Source organism: Fusarium solani, assembly GCF_023522795.1.
Source record: "Fusarium solani strain SB1 chromosome Unknown bctg00000001, whole genome shotgun sequence".
Classification (NCBI taxonomy): domain Eukaryota; kingdom Fungi; phylum Ascomycota; class Sordariomycetes; order Hypocreales; family Nectriaceae; genus Fusarium; species Fusarium solani.
Genome location: NW_027072156.1, coordinates 3096959 through 3118891, shown reverse-complemented (window position 1 = coordinate 3118891; position 21933 = coordinate 3096959). Strand labels below are relative to the sequence as shown.

The 21933-nt window shown below is 54.2% G+C and overlaps 9 protein-coding genes across 9 annotated transcripts; 4 read left to right on the top strand and 5 right to left on the bottom strand.

Moving 5' to 3' along the window:
• Positions 1-1451: 1451 nt before the first annotated feature.
• MRS44_003085 (uncharacterized protein) lies at positions 1452-1802 on the bottom strand (the record flags this gene model as incomplete). The annotated part of the gene is made up of 1 exon (XM_065623082.1): positions 1452-1802. One exon carries the CDS (start codon positions 1800-1802, stop codon positions 1452-1454), a length of 351 nt encoding a protein of 116 aa, XP_065479154.1.
• Positions 1803-5853: 4051 nt separating this feature from the next.
• On the top strand, positions 5854-6462 carry MRS44_003084 (uncharacterized protein; the record flags this gene model as incomplete). The annotated part of the gene is made up of 4 exons (XM_046275284.2): positions 5854-6006; positions 6061-6152; positions 6203-6279; positions 6338-6462. The coding sequence occupies 4 exons, from the start codon at positions 5854-5856 to the stop codon at positions 6460-6462; spliced, it is 447 nt and encodes a 148-aa protein (XP_046137196.1).
• A 131-nt stretch (positions 6463-6593) lies between these two features.
• On the bottom strand, positions 6594-7257 carry MRS44_003083 (uncharacterized protein; the record flags this gene model as incomplete). Its single annotated transcript, XM_065623081.1, has 5 exons — positions 6594-6605; positions 6653-6763; positions 6828-6998; positions 7100-7161; positions 7215-7257. The coding sequence occupies 5 exons, from the start codon at positions 7255-7257 to the stop codon at positions 6594-6596; spliced, it is 399 nt and encodes a 132-aa protein (XP_065479153.1).
• Positions 7258-7564: 307 nt separating this feature from the next.
• MRS44_003082 (uncharacterized protein) lies at positions 7565-8064 on the top strand (the record flags this gene model as incomplete). The annotated part of the gene is made up of 2 exons (XM_046278269.1): positions 7565-7867; positions 7921-8064. 2 exons carry the CDS (start codon positions 7565-7567, stop codon positions 8062-8064), a joined length of 447 nt encoding a protein of 148 aa, XP_046137194.1.
• A 247-nt stretch (positions 8065-8311) lies between these two features.
• MRS44_003081 (uncharacterized protein) lies at positions 8312-9133 on the bottom strand (the record flags this gene model as incomplete). The annotated part of the gene is made up of 2 exons (XM_046280796.2): positions 8312-8734; positions 8798-9133. The coding sequence occupies 2 exons, from the start codon at positions 9131-9133 to the stop codon at positions 8312-8314; spliced, it is 759 nt and encodes a 252-aa protein (XP_046137193.2).
• A 1498-nt stretch (positions 9134-10631) lies between these two features.
• Positions 10632-13754, top strand: MRS44_003080 (uncharacterized protein; the record flags this gene model as incomplete). Its single annotated transcript, XM_046268318.2, has 4 exons — positions 10632-10705; positions 10818-10931; positions 10992-11971; positions 12022-13754. 4 exons carry the CDS (start codon positions 10632-10634, stop codon positions 13752-13754), a joined length of 2901 nt encoding a protein of 966 aa, XP_046137192.1.
• A 669-nt stretch (positions 13755-14423) lies between these two features.
• Positions 14424-16034, bottom strand: MRS44_003079 (uncharacterized protein; the record flags this gene model as incomplete). Its single annotated transcript, XM_046270600.2, has 4 exons — positions 14424-14541; positions 14631-15126; positions 15182-15640; positions 15755-16034. 4 exons carry the CDS (start codon positions 16032-16034, stop codon positions 14424-14426), a joined length of 1353 nt encoding a protein of 450 aa, XP_046137191.2.
• Positions 16035-16539: 505 nt separating this feature from the next.
• MRS44_003078 (uncharacterized protein) lies at positions 16540-17579 on the bottom strand (the record flags this gene model as incomplete). Its single annotated transcript, XM_065623080.1, has 5 exons — positions 16540-16665; positions 16721-16818; positions 16875-17258; positions 17391-17473; positions 17527-17579. 5 exons carry the CDS (start codon positions 17577-17579, stop codon positions 16540-16542), a joined length of 744 nt encoding a protein of 247 aa, XP_065479152.1.
• Positions 17580-19246: 1667 nt separating this feature from the next.
• MRS44_003077 (uncharacterized protein) lies at positions 19247-21388 on the top strand (the record flags this gene model as incomplete). The annotated part of the gene is made up of 5 exons (XM_046275281.2): positions 19247-19489; positions 19613-19782; positions 19839-19968; positions 20023-20394; positions 20462-21388. 5 exons carry the CDS (start codon positions 19247-19249, stop codon positions 21386-21388), a joined length of 1842 nt encoding a protein of 613 aa, XP_046137189.1.
• Positions 21389-21933: the final 545 nt, after the last annotated feature.

Genomic DNA, 21933 nt, shown 5'->3' with positions numbered 1-21933 from the left:
GCAGCGCAAATGCAGTGCAGTCAAGCGCCCAACCAACAGCGTGGGATGCAAGACCGTGGGCCACGGGCTCGGAATTAGCGAATGAAGAGATTCCCACAGCCGACAGCAAATGTGACGAAGCGGAAAGGCGTTGGCGTCGGCGGTAGCAGTAGTGACAGTGAGCAGTCACAAAGTAGGCACCTAGCAATGGCTCTGTCTGGTTGCGTTGCAGGCACTTGACGAGCTCGGGTGCGAGGTTGGCGACAGCGGGATGAAGGACTCGGATGAGATGCGGGAGAGAAGGAGAGAAAAAGAGAGTCCAGAGAGGAGGATGGCTCGAGACAAAAAGTCGCAGAATAACGGCAGAAAATCGCCAGCTGACGATGAGGGGTCGGTCGGGTACCTGGCGATGTTTTATTTGGTGCCATGTATTTTATGAAAGGGGACACGGGGAAAAGTGACACAAAGGCATGGCGCCCGGTTCGTGTCTTGAAGCAATGGATCCGACCCAGCCAGACGAGCCAAGGGACATGGATGGGATCGATGAGGATAGAGAAGGACCGGGGTCGCCCCTGGTTGCTCCAAGCCCAGAAGCCAGATGGGGAGGGGTGAGGCTATCACACCAATTGTGAAGACGCAGACCGGATGAGCATCTCGAGAGCAGTCCAAGCGATTGGCACAGGCACAGTAGGCCACAGACAGACAGTCAAAGTCCCTACCCACACAACTCCTCCAGTGTCGTTCCGCACAGGCACAAATCAAGCCAGAACCAGACGGGCCACGGCCATTCATATCGGACGGATAGGCGATTGACAGGCGGGCAAACACCCCAAAGAAACGACACGAGGCATGGCAAGCCAGGGTCCAGGGTCCTCCTCACCTGAATCCTGCTGCTGGATGCACGCGACCCAAGCCAACCGTCGGCCACTCGTCGTCGACCTTGTCGCCATCGGCCTCTCTCTCACCGTCGCTGGCGGTTTGACATTGATGCTAACAAACCCTCCAACGTGGCCCCTGCCGCTGCTGGTTGGGCCTTTATCCCTGTACAGGCTGTTGGCAGCCAACCTCACATGCCCAAGAGCACTGCATTCTCTCTCCATCGGCCGCCGTGATGCGCTGTGCCCTCTGTGCGGTTGCGGTACGGGCGCCTTTTCTTGCCTCCTCGGCCTGTATGTATGTCCAACCATCGACCACTTGCAGATGCCTACATAGATGTTGTTGGAGATGGGATCAACATACCGCAGTTCAGTCCGCGGCCCCAGACCAGACCAGACCAGACGATACTTGCACTGACTTGACGGCCCCTGTGTGATGTTCCCATCTGAAGCTGACCGCCCCTCGGTCTTGAACAGTTGCGGTGTCCATCTCAGACATGCAGATTAGGAAAATCTCTCTCTACTGTGTGAATCAGCCAGCGTTATGTGGCAGTCCTGAGTCTCAGATCACTGATCAAGACGAGGTGCTGTGAGTTGTTACACAACCCGGCTGTTGTGGTTCCAGTTCTCAGTCGCAACTGGAAGCCAGTCCAGCCGGTCGGTTACCGGGACGGGGGAGTGGTCTGAGGGACATGGGATGGGCTCGGTAGAATCTGGAATCCATCCCATCCCATTCCTGTCAGGCAGCCCTCCATAACCTGTAACAGCCAGTGTCAGCGTGAGGGTCAGAGGTGAGGACTCCTGCTGGATGCTCGTCGCTAGTGCACCCCGTGGCGCTGGTACGCTAGCGGTCTCAAGGTCCATGGTTGGTGAGTCGAGATGGATGGTGAGTCGGCCGTCTCTGAGCGATGGAACCTGTTTCGTCAGCGATCCACGGCGCAGCAGCATCGACTCTGAATGCAGACATCCAATGGTGAGAGCTCATCCGTACAGACACGAGGTAAAGGGGAGGAAAGGGGGGAGGGAGGCACCGGACGATTAGCTGCGAGCTGCTGATGCAAGGCCTCAGGCTCTTGAACGTCGGGCCATGCGTATCCTTCTAGGCATGAGGGTTCCATAGGCACTGCAAAAGCACCTCACCTAGCGAATGCATGTAAGATGAGGAAATCCCGTGTTAGGCACGAGTGAAGGAGGAGCTGTTGGAATCACGGGACCCGGAGTTGCATGAATGCCTCTACAGTACAGCAAGGAAGGTGCGCTTTACGGGCTTCAACTAGGTAGGTAGGTAGGTAGGCAGGTACGGTCCTGCAGTAGAACATCTCGAATCCCACCCGCATATTACACGTCTCGACCCAACTCAAACTCTCCTCCAGACACAACAATACAATTCGCACGCAAGTCCATCTCAATGCAATCTCATCCCGAGCTAATCTTGGGCTGCCTCGTGGCTATTAACCACCCCCCCCGCTGCTTCCCAGTCACGGCCGGTTCGCCTTCCAAAACCCACTTCCACTGACACGTCCTGTCGTCTCCCCACTATCTCGGCTCGTTCACTCCCTTTCCCACTTCCCATCCATGCCTGGATTGCCACTCCCACATGCTGAAACTTGCCTGCCCCTCATACGCATTCTCAAACACGCTGGATCCCAAAACGGACCTGGGTCCCTGACGATCTTCGGCCACAAATTCTTCCAGCAAAGACCTGCCAGACACAACCCCAGACTAGGCAAACGTTACAAGAAGGAGTTGCTATCGCGAGGGATCAAGGCTGTGGAGGCAAAGGGCGAAACGGTGAGAATCAGAAATGAAGGACTGTTTCTCGCCTCGTACGATCTACCATCTCCTCATTCATTCATCGTCGCGGTTGTCGTCTTCGTCGTCGCAAGCCTTCATCTGCCACCACTGACAATTTCGCCCCTCTGCCCCCGAGATCCCCGCTTACAAGTCAATAGTTGCTACATCTACAGAGAAGGCCTGCAATTGATAGGCAAATCGCCCCGGGTTCTCGCAGCATCTGCTTGCACTATTGCCCTTCTACGAACGATAGCTGCCTTAGTGCGTTGCAAGTCGTCTTATGTCTGCCTCAGCCTGTTCTCCATCCAGATCAAGATCTTCACTCGGCTCACTCCCCTCACAAAATCGTATACGATCTGCTGTTCCACTGCCCATCCATCTTTCATGCTTCTCACCACCAACTGTCAATATCGACATCCCCAGAGGCTCGGGTGCGCGGAAGAAAACAATACGCATTCCCTATTAATGAAAATATTATTGTGATGCGTCAAACACATATTCATTATACCAAAGCTCAAGTTTATGACGAAACCTAATAATTATTTCATACCTTTTCCCGGACTCAAGTCGTTTCTTTCCTCGTTCTTGTGAGGTATTTAGTTAGGGCTCTGCCTCAGTCATACTGATGGATGGCAAGTCTCACGTTGACGATCTTCTCTTGACCGGCATTGACAGCGCCCCAGTTCCGTCCTCAAGCCTTCCAACAACCCCTGTCAACTAGCCCCTGGCTCTGATCGGGCCTGCACCCATCATCCACCCTCACCACCGCTTCTGGCCAACCATTCGCTGCAGGATTAATTTCTACTGCGTCCACTCTTTTCGGGTCTGCCACATGTCCATACATGTGTGCCGTGCACAGTACGTACCGCAGTATTCTGGTGAGCAGCAAACGAAATGGAATTCCCGCTCAATGGTGGTGATCCCTTTTAGGATGGTTCGACCAGCGCAGAATCTGGGCGCGAACCTTGTGAGCACGCTGAGGCCCCCAAACCTCCTTCTCCGGGTATTTTTACCAGGCCGATATCCATCCAGATGAAAGGCTCCGAGTTCTCTACAGCAGAAACCGGGTGGGCGACTCGACATGCTGCATGCCTTTATTTTCAGCGCCGTCGCTGCTTGACCAACCAAATCTCGACGCCGTGGGCCATGCGAAATGAAGAAAGGCGCCGCCCATCTCCCGCCGCCATCGCTTCAGGTGGCTTCTCCCCAGGCTTGTTTTGGTTCAAAGCTGCTTGCCACCGGCGATTTGATGGTTTTGACGAGGGTTGGCTTGGTTAAGGACGTGAATACCCAGATTCTCTTCCGACTCTCGCCTCCGCTTCACCCTTCGGACCAGGGACAATTGTTGCGGATTGCGGACATGCTCTGTAGGGCTTTCACATTGTTGTGCTTCACCTCACCTGAGACAGCGTCTCAGGTTATGAGCTTGTGGAGGGTTTCCTCCACATGCGCTGACACCACACCTCTCGCTGCCACAGCAGCACAATCCCCGGGGCCCCCAGCACAAGTGCCCAATTCGTTTCTGCAACCACCCTTTCTGGGCGCCGTCGTTTGCCATGTTTCATACCTACGGGCCTTGGTCGCTGATTGGCTTGCCATTGCTACCCTCCCAAACCCTCAAACGCGAATCATGGCTGGTCCGTGCTGGGTCCTGATGTGGCTAGCCGTTGCATTGAATAGATATCCAGCTGATCCCGGCGAGGTTTGTGGTTGTGATACATAGTTGCTGGTCATGTTATGTTGGTTGATAAATTGGTTGCGGTTTGTCGTCATAGGAGGCCAGAGTTTGGCTCGGCATTTCCTTGTCCGGGCAGTCAGTCTATCGGCCGCAACTCTTGCCGTTTTGTGCACATTGCTCTGTTGGCTCATCTGAAGGCCCCTCCATGACGCCCGAGACATGAGGGGCATCCTTGTCTATATGCCAAATCTTCAAACTTTGCCTCGTGGACGACTTGGAATATCCTGGGAGGATATGGTGACATTCCAAGACATGAACCATGGTCGGCATCATCGGACCTCTCAGTCATTTTCCCCAGGGGCGGGTTCTATGCGGGAGAGTGATATTGACTTGAGACGACTGCCACTGTCTGGGGCAATATCTGCTTCACGGTATTGGATGAGCCACGTTATCGTCCGTTGCGTGTAGCTGACCACTTCATCATGCACCCTTCCATTCAGGCTGTCTCTAACGCTAGCTTGGTCGTCTTGCGCAGAGCTGTGCAACAAGACGTGTGCGTGTCTTGGGGTCTTGGGTGGACTAAATTTGGCAAATGTGCTGCGCCAACAATCCCACAGCTGTCGTACCATGAGTGGCAAGCCCTTTCTAATCAAATAAATGAATTGACCCTATGTTGATATCATGAGCTTCGGGCGAAGAGCAGCGAAAACCGGGAACCACCTTGCATTGCGGGCACTGGTGAGGACTCTAATATGTACGTTTGTCGGCACTGCCGGAAAACACATCGGTTTCTTGACCTGTTGGTTCACCATTGGCACGCAGGACCGGGAGCCAAAATCATGGCATTGACAAATTGTCATGCAAGTTTTCTATTATATCACTGGTCGAACATGGTAGGTTAAGACAAACCGTCGTAGTATCGACGGCGGCGGCGCCGGATAAAGAATCCAAGCTATGAGCTTGATAGTTATTAAAGATATGAACGAAATTAAAATAGATATATATTTGCTTCTTGAAATTTGCAAAAAAGCAAAGGTAGGGGTTGGCAGTCAGGATGTTTGCTCAACAGGTACCGATCCAAGTAGGTGTATACACATGGACAAAGACGGTCATCGGAGAAAAGTTCCCCAAAAAGTCAAAAGAATAAAGGTGTGAGTTCTGGAAGATATAGAGGCTTTCTCTAGATATAGGCTTGCAATATCATCTATCCAAACGATGACAGACCCATACTTTGGTGAAATAGGTTGTCCGGTTGCCTCTAATAGCCCTTCTGCCACACTCAGCCACTCAGCCTTGTAGTTAGAGTGGAAGCGCCACGGCACAGCCTCATCAACTGCGATTGGGCCCCTCTGCCCACTGGTCAGCCTTTTCGGGCCCCGCCAAAATTTTCCTTCAGTGGCATTGCGATTGAAGGCTCCGACCTCTGATACTCCAGTGGAAAGGAAAAAAAAAGTCAACCTCGCAACAAGTCTCTACAAGAGAACCACCCTATTTTACCCTTTACTTGAATTATTTCCATACATCAAAATGCCTGCTCGTACCAAGAAGGAAGAACAGCCTCAGGCTGAGGACACCAATATGGAGGATGCCCCAGCCTCTGCGCAGCCTGGTGAGGACGTGGAGGAGGAGGAGGAGGAAGAAGAAGAGGAAGAGGAGGTTGAGCCCCAGCGAGTGAGAATTGTAAGCTTTTTCGATTTATTCTTCATTCATGAGTTTTACTGACAAGCTACACAGCTGCCCGGTTCAACAGACACTGCCGCCTCTTTTGAATTCATTGACGAGGGTCACACTCTTGGAAACGCTCTGAGATATATCGTCATGAAGAAGTATGTATTCCCAAAAGCGTCACTTTGTACTCGTGACTAACATGTTTCAGCCCTGATGTCGAGTTTTGTGCCTACTCAATCCCTCACCCCTCAGAGCCCAAGATGAACATCCGCATCCAGACCTACAGTACGTTCATATGGTATCTAGTTACAAAGCCTATTCACCATACTAACTATTTCACTAGGTGGCACGGCGGTGGATGCTCTCAAGAAGGGATTGACTGATCTTCAGGATGTCTGCGACGTTGTTGCTGACGAGTTCTGGACCAAGAGGCAGGCCTACAATGCCGAGCAAGGAATTGACCGGTAAACCTGGAACGGGCATTGCAGGGGTTTTTTAAAAAAAGGCAATTGCATTCACAAGGAGCACGATGGACATAGAGGCGTTTTGATGAATTCCTTCTAATAAGTTATATACACGAGCAATCACTGCCGTTAACTTTAGTTGCGACCCTGTGTCTTTGTTAGCTACGTCTCAGCATAGGGTGAATGATGCTCACCTCCAGGAAACCAGTCATGAAGCTCGACGGTAGTCTCTTGTCACCTCGGAAGTTCTCCTCCTTGAAGTAGGACATGACGTGGTTGGTCTGCTTCCAGAAGTTCATGGTCTCCTGCAATCGTGGGGTTAGCAAAGGCAACCCCTCTCATCATCCTCAACGTAGGGATCGTCCGCACCTGGTACTCGGCGTGAGACTTGAACAGAAGAACGTCCACGACGGACAGCTTGTTCGCAAATCGGTGTCGCTCAAACTCTTGTCGCATTCGGGTTCGGATCGTAGAGACGGGCATGGGCATGTTGTACATGGTCTGGACCTCGGGGGCCTGGCTCTCGCTGGTTAGTCGGATCTGTGAATGAAGACTCGATCCTCTGGCTTCAATGGGCCTCCAAGTAAGGGTTATAGCCTTCCCACAGCCGTAGGGACCATGTCGGGGTTCGTCAAACGTACAGCTCGGAGCCACTCTCGGTAGGAGGAGAGGACTCGACGCTTCGCGTCCGCCCAATTGGCAGCTATCGAAGGTATCAGCAAGGTCAGAAATGTAGCCGGCAGCAAGTCGTCTCACACTGCGCCGTCTTCTTGGCAAATTGGGTCGGCGTAATGGCCATAGTGGGCAATCAATGCTCTCGAACGACGGGAAACCACTCTGCTCTGACGTTTCCCAGATTCCCGAAGCCGAGATGCACGAGAGGTAGCGCCCGGAACGGGATCACGTGGTACGGGCGCCACACGCTAGTGCACAGCCACAAGGGGGGATCTCCCACTTACAAAGCCGCCTTTCGTCAGCGACGCCACCTTTAACTTTGCCAGAGGCAACCTGCGATTTCGGGGTTTCTCCAACGCGCGCGCGCAAGCAAAACAACGACGAGAACCAGACAACAGCAACAAACAACACAACCACCGCAACCACCCATCATGCCCGCGATCCGACACTCATCCAAGAGAAAGCCTCCGCCGGAGGGCTTCGAGGATATCGAAAGCGATTTGCTTGTGTTTGCAAACAAGATGAAGGATGCGCAGAACAAACCCCCGCCAGCAGGACCCAGGCATCAGGCCCAGTGGGAAATCTTCCAGATCTCGCATCAGCGCAGTCGATACGTCTACGAGTTATACTACGAGAAGGAGGCGATTAGCAAGAAGTTGTACGACTTCCTCCTGAAGAACGGCTACGCGGACGCCATGTTGATCGCAAAGTGGAAGAAGCAAGGCTATGAGAAGGTTAGTTCATCATGCTTTCCACTATTTGATGTTTCGTCGCTAACTCTACCTAGCTCTGCTGTTTGCGCTGTATCCAGACAAAGGAGACAAACTTTAACAGCACTTGTATCTGCCGAGTCCCGCGAGCGGAGATGAAGGAGGACCAGGACATCCAGTGCGTCAGCTGTGGCTGCAGAGGTTGCGCATCGAGCGACTAGACATGGCAAACTCGAGTTTTTTTTAACACCGGACGGGTATGGGAAATTGAGACTAAAAACGAAACCAAAAGAGACGGCGTTTGGCGCAACAGGGAAGTTATCAGATCATGGGGTCTACGACTGACTGGTGGAAAGCGATGGAGGTCGACATGATGAGGTAGAAATCCTTTTATTTGGCCATTTCATATCTTCATAACATGGTGCTGATTCTACTACACAGCTTGGACACCCCATACCCATCCATATCCTATCTCTTGGAGAAGCCTGCCCTCCCGCGTCCGAACCGGATGCTTGGGGGGACAAAGCTCAGCGACGACATGGCGCCGGCAAGATCCGCCATCTCCGTGTCTGGGGACTTGTCGCTGTCCGGCTTCTTCTCCTCCTTCTGTGTCTTTGGTGACTTTGGTGACTTGGGTTCCTGCTGTGAATTTGCGCCCTCGGCCTCGAGAAGACTTGCGCGGCGCCGAGAGCCCTTTGTGACTTGCGAGTTGGTTGAAGATCGGCGGCGGTGGTGACTGCCGTCGTTTAAGAGGGACCTCCTACCGTCGATACCATCTCTTGTGACGGCGAAGAAGAAGTTCTTTGGGTACATGTGCTTGTCGATGAGGTGCATCCGTCGCTTCTGGTGTGTCATGCACTTGCGCTCACATCCTTCCACGAAGCAGGAATACTATTGCATGTTAGTCAGCCTGGTTCTTCATTCAATGTAGAAGGGACATGGGCTAGAACTTACAGTATGCTCCCCCTTTTCCCGCTTGACTGTCACCAACGGGTCATGGCATTCTTCAATGTGGACGTTGAGCAGATGCTCGCTGGGAAAGTTCTTGCGGCACTCGAGGCATCGATTTGTGTGAGACTTGTTGTAGTGAACCTCGTACTCGTCGTAGGTCTTGAAAGCCAGGGGCTCTCTGTGTGGTGGCAAGTTGCATCTCATGGCGAATGAGTCGAGCTCGTCGTCGATGGCAGAGTCGAGCTGGGTAACCTTGAAAACCGGGCGGATGGTGGGCTGGGTACCTGCAGTTTCGGAGTCCGAATCTAGCTCTTCTTGGAGCTCTCGTGAGCGCTTCATCTTTTTGTGTGTGGTGAGCTTGATTGGGGCGGTAGAATTTACGTTTTTTGAAGCAACCCAGAGACTTGCGAAGCGGTGAGTGCAGGGTAGTGAGTGTGTTTGTCGAGCCTGAGAGGATGTTGGGCTGTTGCTAGTTGCTTGTGGGAGGCGAAGCAATGTTGGACAGTTTTGGTGTGTGTGATCTGGTGTTATTTGCTGGGGAGAAGGTCAAGAAAAAGGCTGTACAACTGTGAGGTTGAGGCAAAGACGGGACAATATCCAAGAATTGGATCTCGAGCTTCTGCGTTGGAGTTGCGGGCCGATCAGCGGCTCAGTGAAATATGGCGGGGTTTTCGCTGTGACGGGCGCTAAAGCTCGCTACAGCCTTAGCCGATCAAACGTCCAACGATAGGCTCATATTAAAACTACTGGTTCAGGCTGGGCACGAATGGTGAAAAAGCTGGTGGCATGACAGAAATAAACCTTATGCATCATAGATGTTTAATGCAATTTGCCATTTTAAAAACCCGATGTTAAACGTTGACGTGATTGTCAATTGGTCACGCACATAACATTTTCTTCAGCTGCCTGATGAACTGGTGAGGGGCACAAGAGACAAGCACGGACCACGGGTGATGAAGCATGAACCGACGTTTAAAAGTTTACGAGGAGAGATGCATGTAATTTGACAGTGTTGTGACTGAAGCAACGTGATTTCTAGAGCCTCAAACATGCCCTTGGCAGTACCAACCATCGGGCAGCCTCAGACACCCACTAACAACAGTAGCCTTGCAGAAATGGTGACGGATGATGCGTTGATACCGGGCTTTCAGCGATGATCCAAGGGTCTTGGAAGTGCACATCCGAAGTATTCCCACGGGCACCAAATCAGGACCTTGAGGGGTTCAACCTCAACTAACTCAGGTTCTCGTGTTGACGGGAGGCGGCTCAGGCTCAGGCTCAGACTCGGAACGATCCCTCTTCTTCACTCTATTCTCACATTTATTTTCGCCTCGCGCGCCCAACCCAGCTCAACCCACTCACTCTCTCAGCAGCGCCTTTTGTTTTTGTGGCGCAAACGACGCAGCCTGCAGCAGCTCAACTATATTTCCCATTTTCGTGTTATTTTCCTTTTCCATTTCCCATTTCCTATCCCCATTCTCGCTCGCTCCCGTCGCTGCACCCGCCGCCGGCTTCTTCGTCTCCGCCAATGTGTGTCTCCTCGGCCGACGCTTCGATTTTCGCGAGCCGCCGAGTCTGCTCCCCCCAACCCAGACCCAATATCCCGAACTGCGATCGAGTTATGGACCGACGGCCTATCCATGATCCCGCTCCAAGAAAGAATGATCGAGAATCCTTTTAGTTCGATACCAACTCTCTAAAATTGTCCCCCGCGACATCCTTCCTCCCCCCGTCCCGTCCCGCCCTCGCCGACGAGACCTCTCGCCTTAGTACTCTGCGCTCGCCAAGTTTCCTTGCCGACCTCGCCGATCGCCGAAACTCGCCCAACTTTGCGACCATGGAGGCTGCCGCTGCTCAGGCTTCCACGCCCGAGCACGCAGACCTTTCTGCCAAGGCGAGACACACGTGGCGGTACGTGTGAATGCCCTCTCCCCTCCCTGCTGTTGCTCGAGCTCTGTTTCGACAATACCCCGCCAGCTTCGCGAACCCCCATTACAAGTCACTGACCTCACCACCATTCCAGCACGGCGCTCAAGCTGCGAAAGCTCCTCACCAAGCAGCTCGAGAAGCTCCCCAAAGATAATAACGCTGGCGTCGACATCGCCCAGTTCGAGGCGATAGATTCGCAGCTGGAAAAGTGAGGATAATGGCTCGCAGTCTGCTGCGCCCCTGATGCTGATAGCTGCCCTCAACATAGATTCCGCCTTGCCTGCGTGCAAACCATCTACCTCGACTTTGAGTATGCTGTCGCCGAGCGCACCGACCACGCAATGTGGACGGTGCACACCAGCATCAATAACGAATACCGACGAACCCTGGGCCGCCTGAGACACCTGGCGCACCACTCGGACAAGCACAGGGCTGATAAGACGGCTTCCGAGAAGCGCAATGGCGAAAAGTCCAAGGGAGACAAGCAGAGCACCCCGAAGCAGCAGAAGAACGACAGGCGCAATGTGGAGAAGCGGAAGCTTGGAGAAAAGTACACGCACTTCCTGCACGTTGCTCAAGAATTCTACAAGGGATATGTCCAGCGCCTCTCGGCGCGCTACGATATTGTCGAGCTGAAGCGCATTGCTCAGGGAATCGAGGTCGACGGCTCTCCAAGCAGCGATGTCATCAGCCCGGTCCCAAGCCAGATCTACCCCCTGGTGCTGAATTCCTGTCACTATACTCTTATATGCCTCGGCGACTTGGCTCGTTACTACGTTCAGTCCGGTCTGAGAAAGTCGAGCTACAGAACCGCATTGGCCTACTACAGCCTTGCCTACGACCTCAAGTCCGACTCGGGCTTCCCCTTCCACCAGATGGGCATTATCAGCCTGGAGGAGGGCAAGGACCTCGACGTCGTCTACTACTTTTACCGGAGCATCGCGACCGCCGACCCTCACCCCAATGCGAGACAGAACCTCGAGTCCAAGTTCAAGACCATTTTGCAGCCGGATAAGAACCCGTCCAAGAAGCAAACACGTGGGCCGAGCGATGCCTTTGTCACCTGGTTCACCAAGCTCCACGCCTCGTACTATCGGGATGAAGTCATGTCACACAGCTCCGAGCTCGAGAGAGAGGTCCTGCACCGTCTTGACATGGCCTCTAAGAGCGCTAGCCACACCCAGGTCCTGTTCAAGATGGCATTGATCAACATGTCGAGCTACTATGTTGCCACGCAAAAGTTTACCGGTTTGTTTTGCACGTCCAGACCTTTTCAAGCACCTCCTAATGTAGCATAGAGTCTCAAACCCCTGCGACATCGCGCTTTTGCCAGCATACTTTGCGCCTGAACTCTCAGTTTATCCTGGCCTTTTGTGCTGCACTGGAATCTGAGCTCACCGAAATTGTTAGTCGCGAAAGTCACGAATCCGAGGACCCGGCTACCGCAAAGTCATCTCCTACTATCACTTCGCTCCTCCCACTTCTCCGCATCTATGGCATGTGGCTCGCCGCTCGCCGCCACGAGATCTTTGCTGCTGGTGAAGCGCTGGGCGCAGTTCTGCCCGATATGGTCAAAGCCCTCTCCAAGGTCTTCTCTCTCTTGTGCAACGACACATACACCCAGGAGAACCTGGCTTCGTGCCCTTACCTGCTGGCCGAGGATGTCGACACCCAAGGATTGCTTCCCCTTTCCCAGGAACATGTTCCTCTGGCTTGCCGATCTTACTTTAACGAGAATGGTACCCTGAAACCACGACTGCCGTCTCAAGAGAACCGACTTGATCCCTTCCAAGAGATGCTGGCCAGAATTCTGGACATCCTTCGCTGCGCCTATTTCCTGGCTGAAGACGACTCTTGCCCCCTCACATATCGTGTCTCTGAACGGGGTCTGGTCTTTGAATATCAAGACGTCCCTGTTGTGAGCAACGCCCCCGCTATCAACAATGTCCCCGTTATGAACAATGCTCCCGAGCCGATGTCAATCGTCAATTCCCCTGTGCGCGAACTCAAGGTCAACACCAAGAACCCCGACCGGCAGCGCACTGCATCTGATAATCGACAGCCTGACAATCGACAAACCGAAAACCGACCTCCAGCAGACGATGGCGCGAGAAAGGTATCCCTCACATCTCCCCAACCCACGGTTCAACCCCAGCCTCAACCCCAGGCTCAGCCTCGAGCACCTTCCCCCGCCCAGAGCGAAAGCACCTTTATCCTCGGCATGCTCACCCCTTTCCTGAAGCCCCCGATCTCGGATGCCACCCAGTCATCCCACCGGTCTAGCGATGAGACTTCCTATGGAATGCATAGTGCAACTGCAAATGAGGTCTTTGGGATGATCCAGCAGCCTGAGCCCAGCCCAACCGGTTCGATCACCTCTGGCAAGCTGAAGCCCCTCCCATGGGATTGGGTATACACGCCCACCCCTCATAAGGCGACTGGTCCCTCCGCTATTGCTTGCAAAGATGTCTTCGACGCCCCTGTCAGCCCCAACTTTTCGTCCCGAGACCTGCCCCGAGCGACTGTCAGTACTCTGGAGGATCCCTTTGCGAGCACTTCGCCTCAGCAACTCCCGACGAACCTGACCCCTCGGGTGGCAAGCGGTATGATGGGAAGCCCTCGCCGCGTTTCAGCTGCAGATGAAGCCGCTCACCGCAACAGCCTGCTTCAATCCTTTGTGAGCACCAGCGCTCCCCGAACGTCTACGTTCAGCCAGTGGGGTCAGAACTCGTCCCGCATTCCCAAGGAGACTGTCCCCTCGTCCTACGGCCACCACCAGGCCTTCAACGGCTATCCCATGTCCTCCGCGTCTGCCTTCTCCCACCCCAGCAGTCTGTACCAGGGAACCCCAGCTAACGGAGCTGTCTATGGCATGCCGTCTGGAGGTTACATGGATATGAGCCAGTATAATCGCACTCAGACTCAGGAGTCGATGACTGTTCCGTCCGCCGCCCGGCGTTTCCAGATGGATGAGACGGCTCTGAACTACGACGCCGCTATTCTTCAGGCTGCTTTTCGCGACAACAAGTAGGCGGCCAAGGGTTTCTCTCTGAACCTTTTCTACTTTCACACCAACCAATCTGACAATTGGAGACGGCCAACTGCTGAGTCTGTTAGCGGCCATGGCGCTTTCGTGCTGCCCCGTTCCTGGCCAGGCCATTCGGGACTGCCACGATGAGTCGAGCTGAACAATAGCGAACAGCCATGTGCTAGCTAAGGCACCCATTCTTGGAGTCCTCGCGGTTTTGACGACGATATCAACGTATCGATCGATACACTCGATCATTCAGCTGATGCAACATACACTCATCTACGGGATCTGGATTTGCTGTCTTGCCGATACACCAGATCTCTGCACAACATCTGATCTCGAGTTACTGCGACACAACAGCCCGGGCTGGTTATACACAAACCTTGTGTGCTGTGCTGGCCTGCACGCCAATTAGGCACGGGCGATTCTTTTGGTTTCTCAGGCAAGAAGTCACTCATTTTTATATTCACTCAGAAAAATATGCTTGCCAAATACTCGATATCGTGGAGGATACCTTGCCGCTGTGCGCTTGGGAGCTCCCCCAATCAGGGTATTCTCTCTCCCATTGGATGCAAACGCCGTTGTTGAAACCGTTTCCCTTTTCCCTCTCAACGCCAAACCACATTCAGTCCCTTGATGAAGGATACGCAAGATGAGTTGTTTATGGGTTTAAGCACCCTGGTAGGTCTGCTTGGGGAAGGGGTATCTGCGGGAGACGGTTAGCTGAGACTTTTCTGAGATGATTCCGGGGACTGGTGCCCTTGTGGAGGAGCCATCGTGATGGTGGCTGTAGGGGAAGATAGGTAGAAGAAATGAAGTTGCAATCAATGTCTTGCGAGGTGGTAGAATCAATCGTGCTCGTGGGGGTGAACTTACGAAGGTCCAAGCTCCTGGATGCTGAGACGGGCGAGCCACTGGCCGAGGTCGATGCTGGTCTCAAGGGGCTTGCCCTCGAGGATACCGGCAAGGAGACCACCGGCAAAGGCGTCACCGGCACCGTTGGTGTCGTTGATCTTCTCGGTCTCGATGGCGTGGACGGGGAACTCCTTGATACCCTCCTCACCCTGGATGGCAACAAGGGTAGGGTCAGTGCCCTGAGTGACAATGGCAACTCGCTTCCGCTTGGTGTTCTCCTTGGGGAGGTTGGCAAGGTGCTTGACGACGTCCTTGGGCTCCTTGCTGGGCAGGCCGTGGGACTCGGCGTAAGCAGCGGCCTCGGTCTCGTTACCGATGATGTAGTCCCAGTAGGGGGCGCTGGCATCAACAACCTCCTTGAAGAACTGAGGAATGAAGGGGGCGGAGAGGGAGAGGACAAAGATCTTGTTGTGCTCAGCAGCCTGCTTGGCAAGCTCCATGATGGCGGGGGGGCAGACTGGTTTATATTAGCGCAATTGAACGTGAGCTAAGCTGCTGGAGCTCTCTCTCACCAGTGAAGTGGAAGCCACCGACGTAGTACACCTCGGCGTTCTCGACGAGCTTCCAGATCTCGGGCTGCTTCAGGTGATCCAGGTCGTAGTGGTTGGCAGCACCGAGGTCGGTGCACAGGCTTCGGTTGTGGCCAGTGATGATAGCACCGCAGCGGCCAGTCTTCTCCTTGGGGTCGACGCGGTACTCGACGCGGAGGCCAGCGGCCTTGACGGCGTCGTGGAGGATGGCAGAGTACTTGTCGTCGCCGGCACCGCCGATGTAGACGACGCTGTTGGGAGGGAGGATGTACTGGGCACCTCGGGCGCTGTTCTGGGCAGCACCGCCGGCGATGAGCTTGGCATCGTAGTTGTTCAGGAGGTCCTCGTAGAGAGGGATGTGCTTCTCCTCGGCGAGGATGGCATCGTTGGCCTTGAGGCCGTACTTGTCGAGCAGGGCCTGATCACCGACAGCCTGGATGTCTGCGGGGGAGGGACAAAAAGGTAACCGTCAGCACGCAATCCAAGACTTAACATGTCGGTGTAAGGGAGTAAGATTTGTTCATTGAGGGGTATTCAAGCTTCGAGAAGACTCACCGAGGAGAGGGTTCTCCAGGCAGAGGAGGGAAAACTCTTTCACGGGGGCCATGGTGTTCAATTGTCTAGTAAATACAAAAGATGATGGTGTAGATGCAGCTCTCGAAGGGAAGAGTTTGAGACGGATGGAGGGGTTGATGGACTTGGTGGGGTTCAGGTCCAGTCGACGTGGGGCCAGCGTCGTCGTCGGCGTCCGAGTGGGAGCGACGCCTGAGAGGCTGCGAGCCCACGTGCGGCAGACGAGGGAGGGAAGACGGGCTGTGGACGGTCTCGCGAGCATTGTCTCGATTGATGGCAGAAAGCAATGGTGTTTAGCGTGTTTGTAACGGTGGATTTTAAAGGTAGGAAAGGTAGACAAGCATTCAATTCAATCGAGATCACCATCATACGATCACTTCGGCAAGGACTAGTTGACCCGGCTACCCGCATCATAGCAGCAGGTGACCCTTGGCCATGATCCATCGCGAACCTTGACGAGATGCATCCACAGATTGGCAGGCAGGCAGTAGAGGCACGTGGTTGGCTTTAACTGTAGATTGACAATCGGACATCATTACCGATCAAGCAGGCTCCTCACGACGCAAGCCCATCTCTGGTATTCCTGGTATCTCACTTCTTCGCGCAGCGCACATCGTTCACACAGAAACGGCCTTCAGATTTTTTGCGCCAAATGCCATAGTACTTGCCCTTTGAGCTACCAGCCATCTGCTCTCAGCAGTACCATCAATAGATGCAAGCAAGCCAGTATAACACCATCCCAATGAGACCATGAACCAGCCGCCATCTTACTCCTTCGTCTTCTGGGTACCACGGAGAAGACCCGTCCTCCGGGCAGCGATAAGACCGGCCTTCTGACCCTGGGCGGCGTATCGGGAGATGGTAGAAGCCTTACCAATATGTTGGTGGTTACCCTGTGTCGAGTGTCAGCTCTTCTGTTTTTCGTGAGTTAATCCTGGGGATACATACACCACCGTGGGGATGGTCGACGGGGTTCATGGCAACACCACGGGTCTTGGGCCAGCTGTTGCGCTTGACAGCGAACTTGTGCTTGGCACGAGAAGCCTCTGTTTCCGATGTTAGCAATCCATTCCCACCAATCTTGCTACCAGGGAAAACGTACTCAGGAGGGGCTTGTCGGTTCGGCCACCACCAGCAACAATACCGATCATTCCTCGGGACTTGGAGTGGACAACCTTCTTGGCACCGGAGGGGAGCTTGATGCGGGTCTTGCCCTCATCGGGGTTGTGGCCGACAATGGTGATGTAGTTGCCGGAGGTGCGGCCGAGAGTACCACGGTCGCCAACCTTCTCCTCGACGTTCGAGACGACGGTACCCTCAGGCATCTCACCGAGGGGAAGGACGTTGCCGACGGTCAGGGCAGCCTTCTTTCCGGCGTAGATGAACTGGCCGGTGTACATGCCCTCGTTGGCGATGAAGGTCTCGGTGACCTGCTTGAATCGGTAGGGGTGGCGGAACACGACCTTGGCGAGGGGAGCACCTCGACCTGCACAAAACAATTCTGGTTAGTCGTCGTTCCTCCATGGCCAATGTGTCTGTGGTTTCCGTCGAAAAAATAATTCTTGGGAAAGCTCGTCGGGGAACTTGCCAGCATCGTGAACGATCTCGCGGACGACACCTCGGAGGTAGCCATGGCGCTCGGCGTAGTCGAGGTTGCGGAACTTGGCGGGAGCCTTGTTCAGGCGCGTGTTGGCCGCTTTCCTGGATGTTAGTATTTTCGAAACTTCGATATCGTCGGGAGGCTCGATCGGTACTGACTGAAAATGGATCCACGACCCTTGCGCTGGTTGCGAATGACTCTACCCATGGTGGCTCTTCTTCACGGTAGATGCTGTGAAGCTGTGGGTTAGTATGGAGGATCGAGGGCGAAGAGGTAAGGATGGGAATTTACCTGGCTTGGGCCGCTTGGTGTTTTGTCAAAGAGGGCCGTCGGTGCACTGCGCTCGATAATTTTTTGTGCGCGGAACCTCAATGGGTGGGAAGGAGCCCTGACCACGTGACCTGCACCTCGCGAGCCGTTCAGTGGAAAGATGTGGGGCGCGGCAGCCGAACAACTCAGGGCCCCAGCTCTTGCAACCTGCAAAAATGACGGGAACCCGGCCAACTCAACCCAGAGATTGTCCGGTACCTTGGCTAACGTGCGCCCTGCGCCGGCGCGACGCGTACCGAGCCAATGCCATCATCTCATCCCCCAACATCCTCTGGCTGAGATCATCACCACGACGGAGCAACACCCCGGCCACTGGAAGGTCACCGCGACGCCTGGCCTACGCGACATCTCAGCCTGCTACCATGTTGTGAGATTACATGCAATGCAGAACATTTGTCGGCTTCATCGCATCTTGACAGTTTCCATCCCGGATATCTCAAGTCTTATGTCATGGAAGGCTGCCTCACGGGTTGTTTGAATTGTGGCACGCTCACCATCAGGTTTGGCTGCATCATCGTGGAGAACCTCTGAAACGCTTCCATGCATGGGAGTGGTTGGGTCCAACCAAGTGGTTGACCCGTTGGATGGTCAAAATGGAGAAGAACAATCACATTGTGAGCTGGTGCCCCGTGTTACGATGCTGGGATTCAAGACAAAACCTATGCGTTCTCAGTGGGACGCATCCCTGGTCTGCCTCTGCGGATGGTCAAGATCGCTTGAGACAGCCATTGATGTGTGGCGCGAATTCTGCGCTATCTGAAGGTTAAGGCGGTGAGAAAACTCTTATTTTGTCACTCAGGCTCTGTATGAGACGTGGTCATCCGCTCTGGGTTGGCTCCCCTCGATTTCAGGCTGAGCCCACGGGAATGGACTCCAGGAGCGTTTTTGGACTTGTGCGAGCAGGGAATGGGCGTCGGGGGTGACATAAGTCGGCGGGTTGGTTGGGTGCTGCGGATCGTCCAGGATGCCTGCTCAAGGTCAACGACACAGAACTTGAGTCGCGACCGTCAGGAGAAGGATCAACAAAACAGACTTGCTAGACTCGAATGCACCTAGCGGGCCTCCAATCCCGTCTCAGGTTAAGAGTCATAACATGGGATGGATAGGTTGGGGTGGGATGGCTACGTTCATGGATGATGGCAATCTTCAACTTTGAAGATTTGACAAGGGAATGTGTATGTGTGGATGAGGGCATGCCAGCTTCATGTGTGTTGGGCTCACAGACCTCATGTTGCTCTCATGTCGAGTGCCAGGCGAGGAGACATACCTGCCCAGGCCAGGACCTCAGGGAGTCAGAGACAGACAACAAGGCTCTGGCTGTTTATTGTGTTGCTCAAATAGTTAACTTGGTTTGGTCGACCTATCAGATTTGATAAGGCTTGCGGCTCGTTCGCAACCTGAGGCTAGTGTGTGCTTGTTCCGCGTGAGAGCCCAAGTTACGTCGTTCCTCCTGGGCTGCTTCTTCCCCCCACATCTCCATCTCCATCTCCCATCTCAACCTCTATTCATCCTCACAACAACAACATCGAGCAGCCGCCCGCAAAATGTCGGCCGACGACGATTCCTCGGACCTCTCGTCCTTGTCTTCGCTGTCGCCTGCGCCGTCAGACATCGAGCTGGATGCACCTGCTGATTTGGAGGCGCCCAAGTCCAAGCCCAAGAAGGGCATCCAGAAATACTTCTCCACGGTTGCGGAGCAGCCACCCAAAGAGCCCACGCCGCCGCCGCGCAAACGATCACCCTCGCCGCCTCACGAATATGTCCTGGCAGACAATCCCGACATTGCTGTATGTGCCCGCATCTCGATTTTTATTCATTTTTCAAAAGGCAATGGTTTGGCGCGTGTTGCCACCTTTGCGACGCGACCTGGTCGCGTACTTGACGTCAAGGGCTCTCGCTAACAGCTGCAGTTCATCGTAATGTTCAGAAGCCGCTTCCACGACGCATTTCCCAAATCCCTTGCCCACTTTGGCCCTCAGGAGCTCGAGCGCGATGTTGTCGAAGCTATTCCCGGCGATCGAGTCGAACACTTTCTTTGCGCGTTGCTGGGGTTACTCTTGAATCGCAAGCAGGATGTCAAGTACGGCCGCCCCCTTTCGCCACGACAAAACAGCATGCTGACAAGCGATTTTCTAGGCCAGGTCACTATGGCCGCGCCCTAGAGGATGCCATCAGCACCCACAAGAACCAATGGGCGCCCGCTTGGGAGGACAAGAACCCCTTGTCTGGCGGCGCAACCTTTACGTCGATGAACCCCACGCAGAGGGTGTGTTACCTCAATTTCTACTTGATCGCGCGACCACTGCTGACCATATTTCAGCTCACATTGCTACGCACTCTGATCCTTTGGGCTCTTTCGTCGTCCGAGACTGTCAAGGGGCTCATCAACCAATCCTACAAGCAGAACCGCCACGAAGATGATGCGAACCAACCGAGATCGGTCCAGCCATGGGGCTCCGACGGCGACAAGCGTCGCTATTTCCTAATTGAGGGACAAGACGACACAGCCTTTCGCATCTACCGAGAAAGTAACCCTGCTGGAACGAAGCGCACATGGTGGAGTGTGGCGGGCACAATTGATGAGCTCAAGGCCCTCGCCGAGAAGCTCGAGACCAAGGACGGCGGCCCGAAAGCCAAGAAGTTGGCTCAAAAGATGATCTCTGCGGTGCCTCGATTCGAAGCTGGTGAAGAGGTTAGTACATACCCATCCAAATGCTAAGTAGGCATGCTTTGCGCTTCCTCCTACTAACACTTGACAGAAACGTAAGCGTCGCGAATACCGCCAGATGCGAAAGGAACAGTTCAAGCGACCTGAGCCCGGCTTCTCACTCTACGAGGGTCGCACTCGAGGCAAGAAGATGAAGTACACATATTCAGACGATGAGGATATCTTCAGCGACTCGACTACTCGGCGTTCTGCCCGCAACACAGGCACTCATACCCCAGTCGAAACTGGTCCGGTGACCACCTCGAGTGGCCGGCAGATCAGGGCGCCAACCCGACTGAACCCTGCGACGGGGAGCAGTGCTCCTGGTAGTGTACAAGGAGACACATCGGAAGTCGACAAGGAGAGCTCGGTGGGCCCAACAGGACGACCCCGACGGTCAGCAGCAGTCAACCATGGCACCAGTGGCTGGGCAGGAACCAGCAACGGCTCTCGGCGCAACACCGCGGATGACTCTGAGAATGAGAGTGAAGCTGAGTTTGGAGACGATGAGGAAGACGTCGACGAGCACGTGCCTGAGGAGTCGGAGGACGAAGACGAGTTTGATGAAGATGAGGCCATGGTTGACGATGATCTGGATGATTCAGCCCGCAGCCTGGTCGTGAAGCTCTCAGTCACGCCACCAAAGCTGCGAAGCGTCCTGGCACCAAACCCGCAAGCTAGCAACAAGCTCCCGACACCTAGCTCTGAGAGAGGGGGCGATAAGGCCAAGGCTTCTGAGGCGCCTCTAGTCGAGATGGAGGATGCCCCGGCTACTGAGGCCGAAGCCAAGGAAGCTGCGGGCAAGAAGGTTGAACCAGCAGCTCGAGTATCCCCGGCCCCAGACACCAAGTTTGCAGAGCGCCAGGCTGCGACTCCTGCATCGATCCATGCGACGCCTCTGGCTTTTAGAGGAAGCCCAGAGAAGCCGCATGTTCAGCCGGTCTCCCGGCCTCTGGATATTGGCACAAGCCGCGAGTAGGGAGTGGCGGTGTAATCAAATGTTTTTGTCGGAGTTCCGGAACAGGGGGCTTATATGGCATAGAGTTAACATGGCCAAGGATCGGTATCACGGCGGAATAGATTTTTGGCATGCGGAAAAAGGGTATTGATGGCACGGCACATTGCATGAGGTGCCGATGATGGGCCATCCAAACGAGAGGTGGCGAAGCAATACCCAGCAGAGATACTCATGTTGAGCCCTGGCTATGTATTTTGTCATAAGTTAGGGGATTAGGCGTGAACGCGAGCGTGGGCGGACGCTTTGTATGTTCTTGATACCAAAAAGGAAATAAACGCATAATTCATTCATCTTTGGAGGTTCTAAACGAGCGCATGATTTCGGGTTGCCTACACGAATTCCTCGGTCGTGAGGGCCAAGGAACAGTGAGAAGACGGTAGTGATGGAATGCTCCCTCAGCTGTTTCTCATCAATATTATGGATTATTTTTATTGTTTCTTTGTCTTTGGCCTGCGATGTCTTCAGTTCACCTCCGTCGGCATCTGGTATGTATCTCGCTCAGTCAC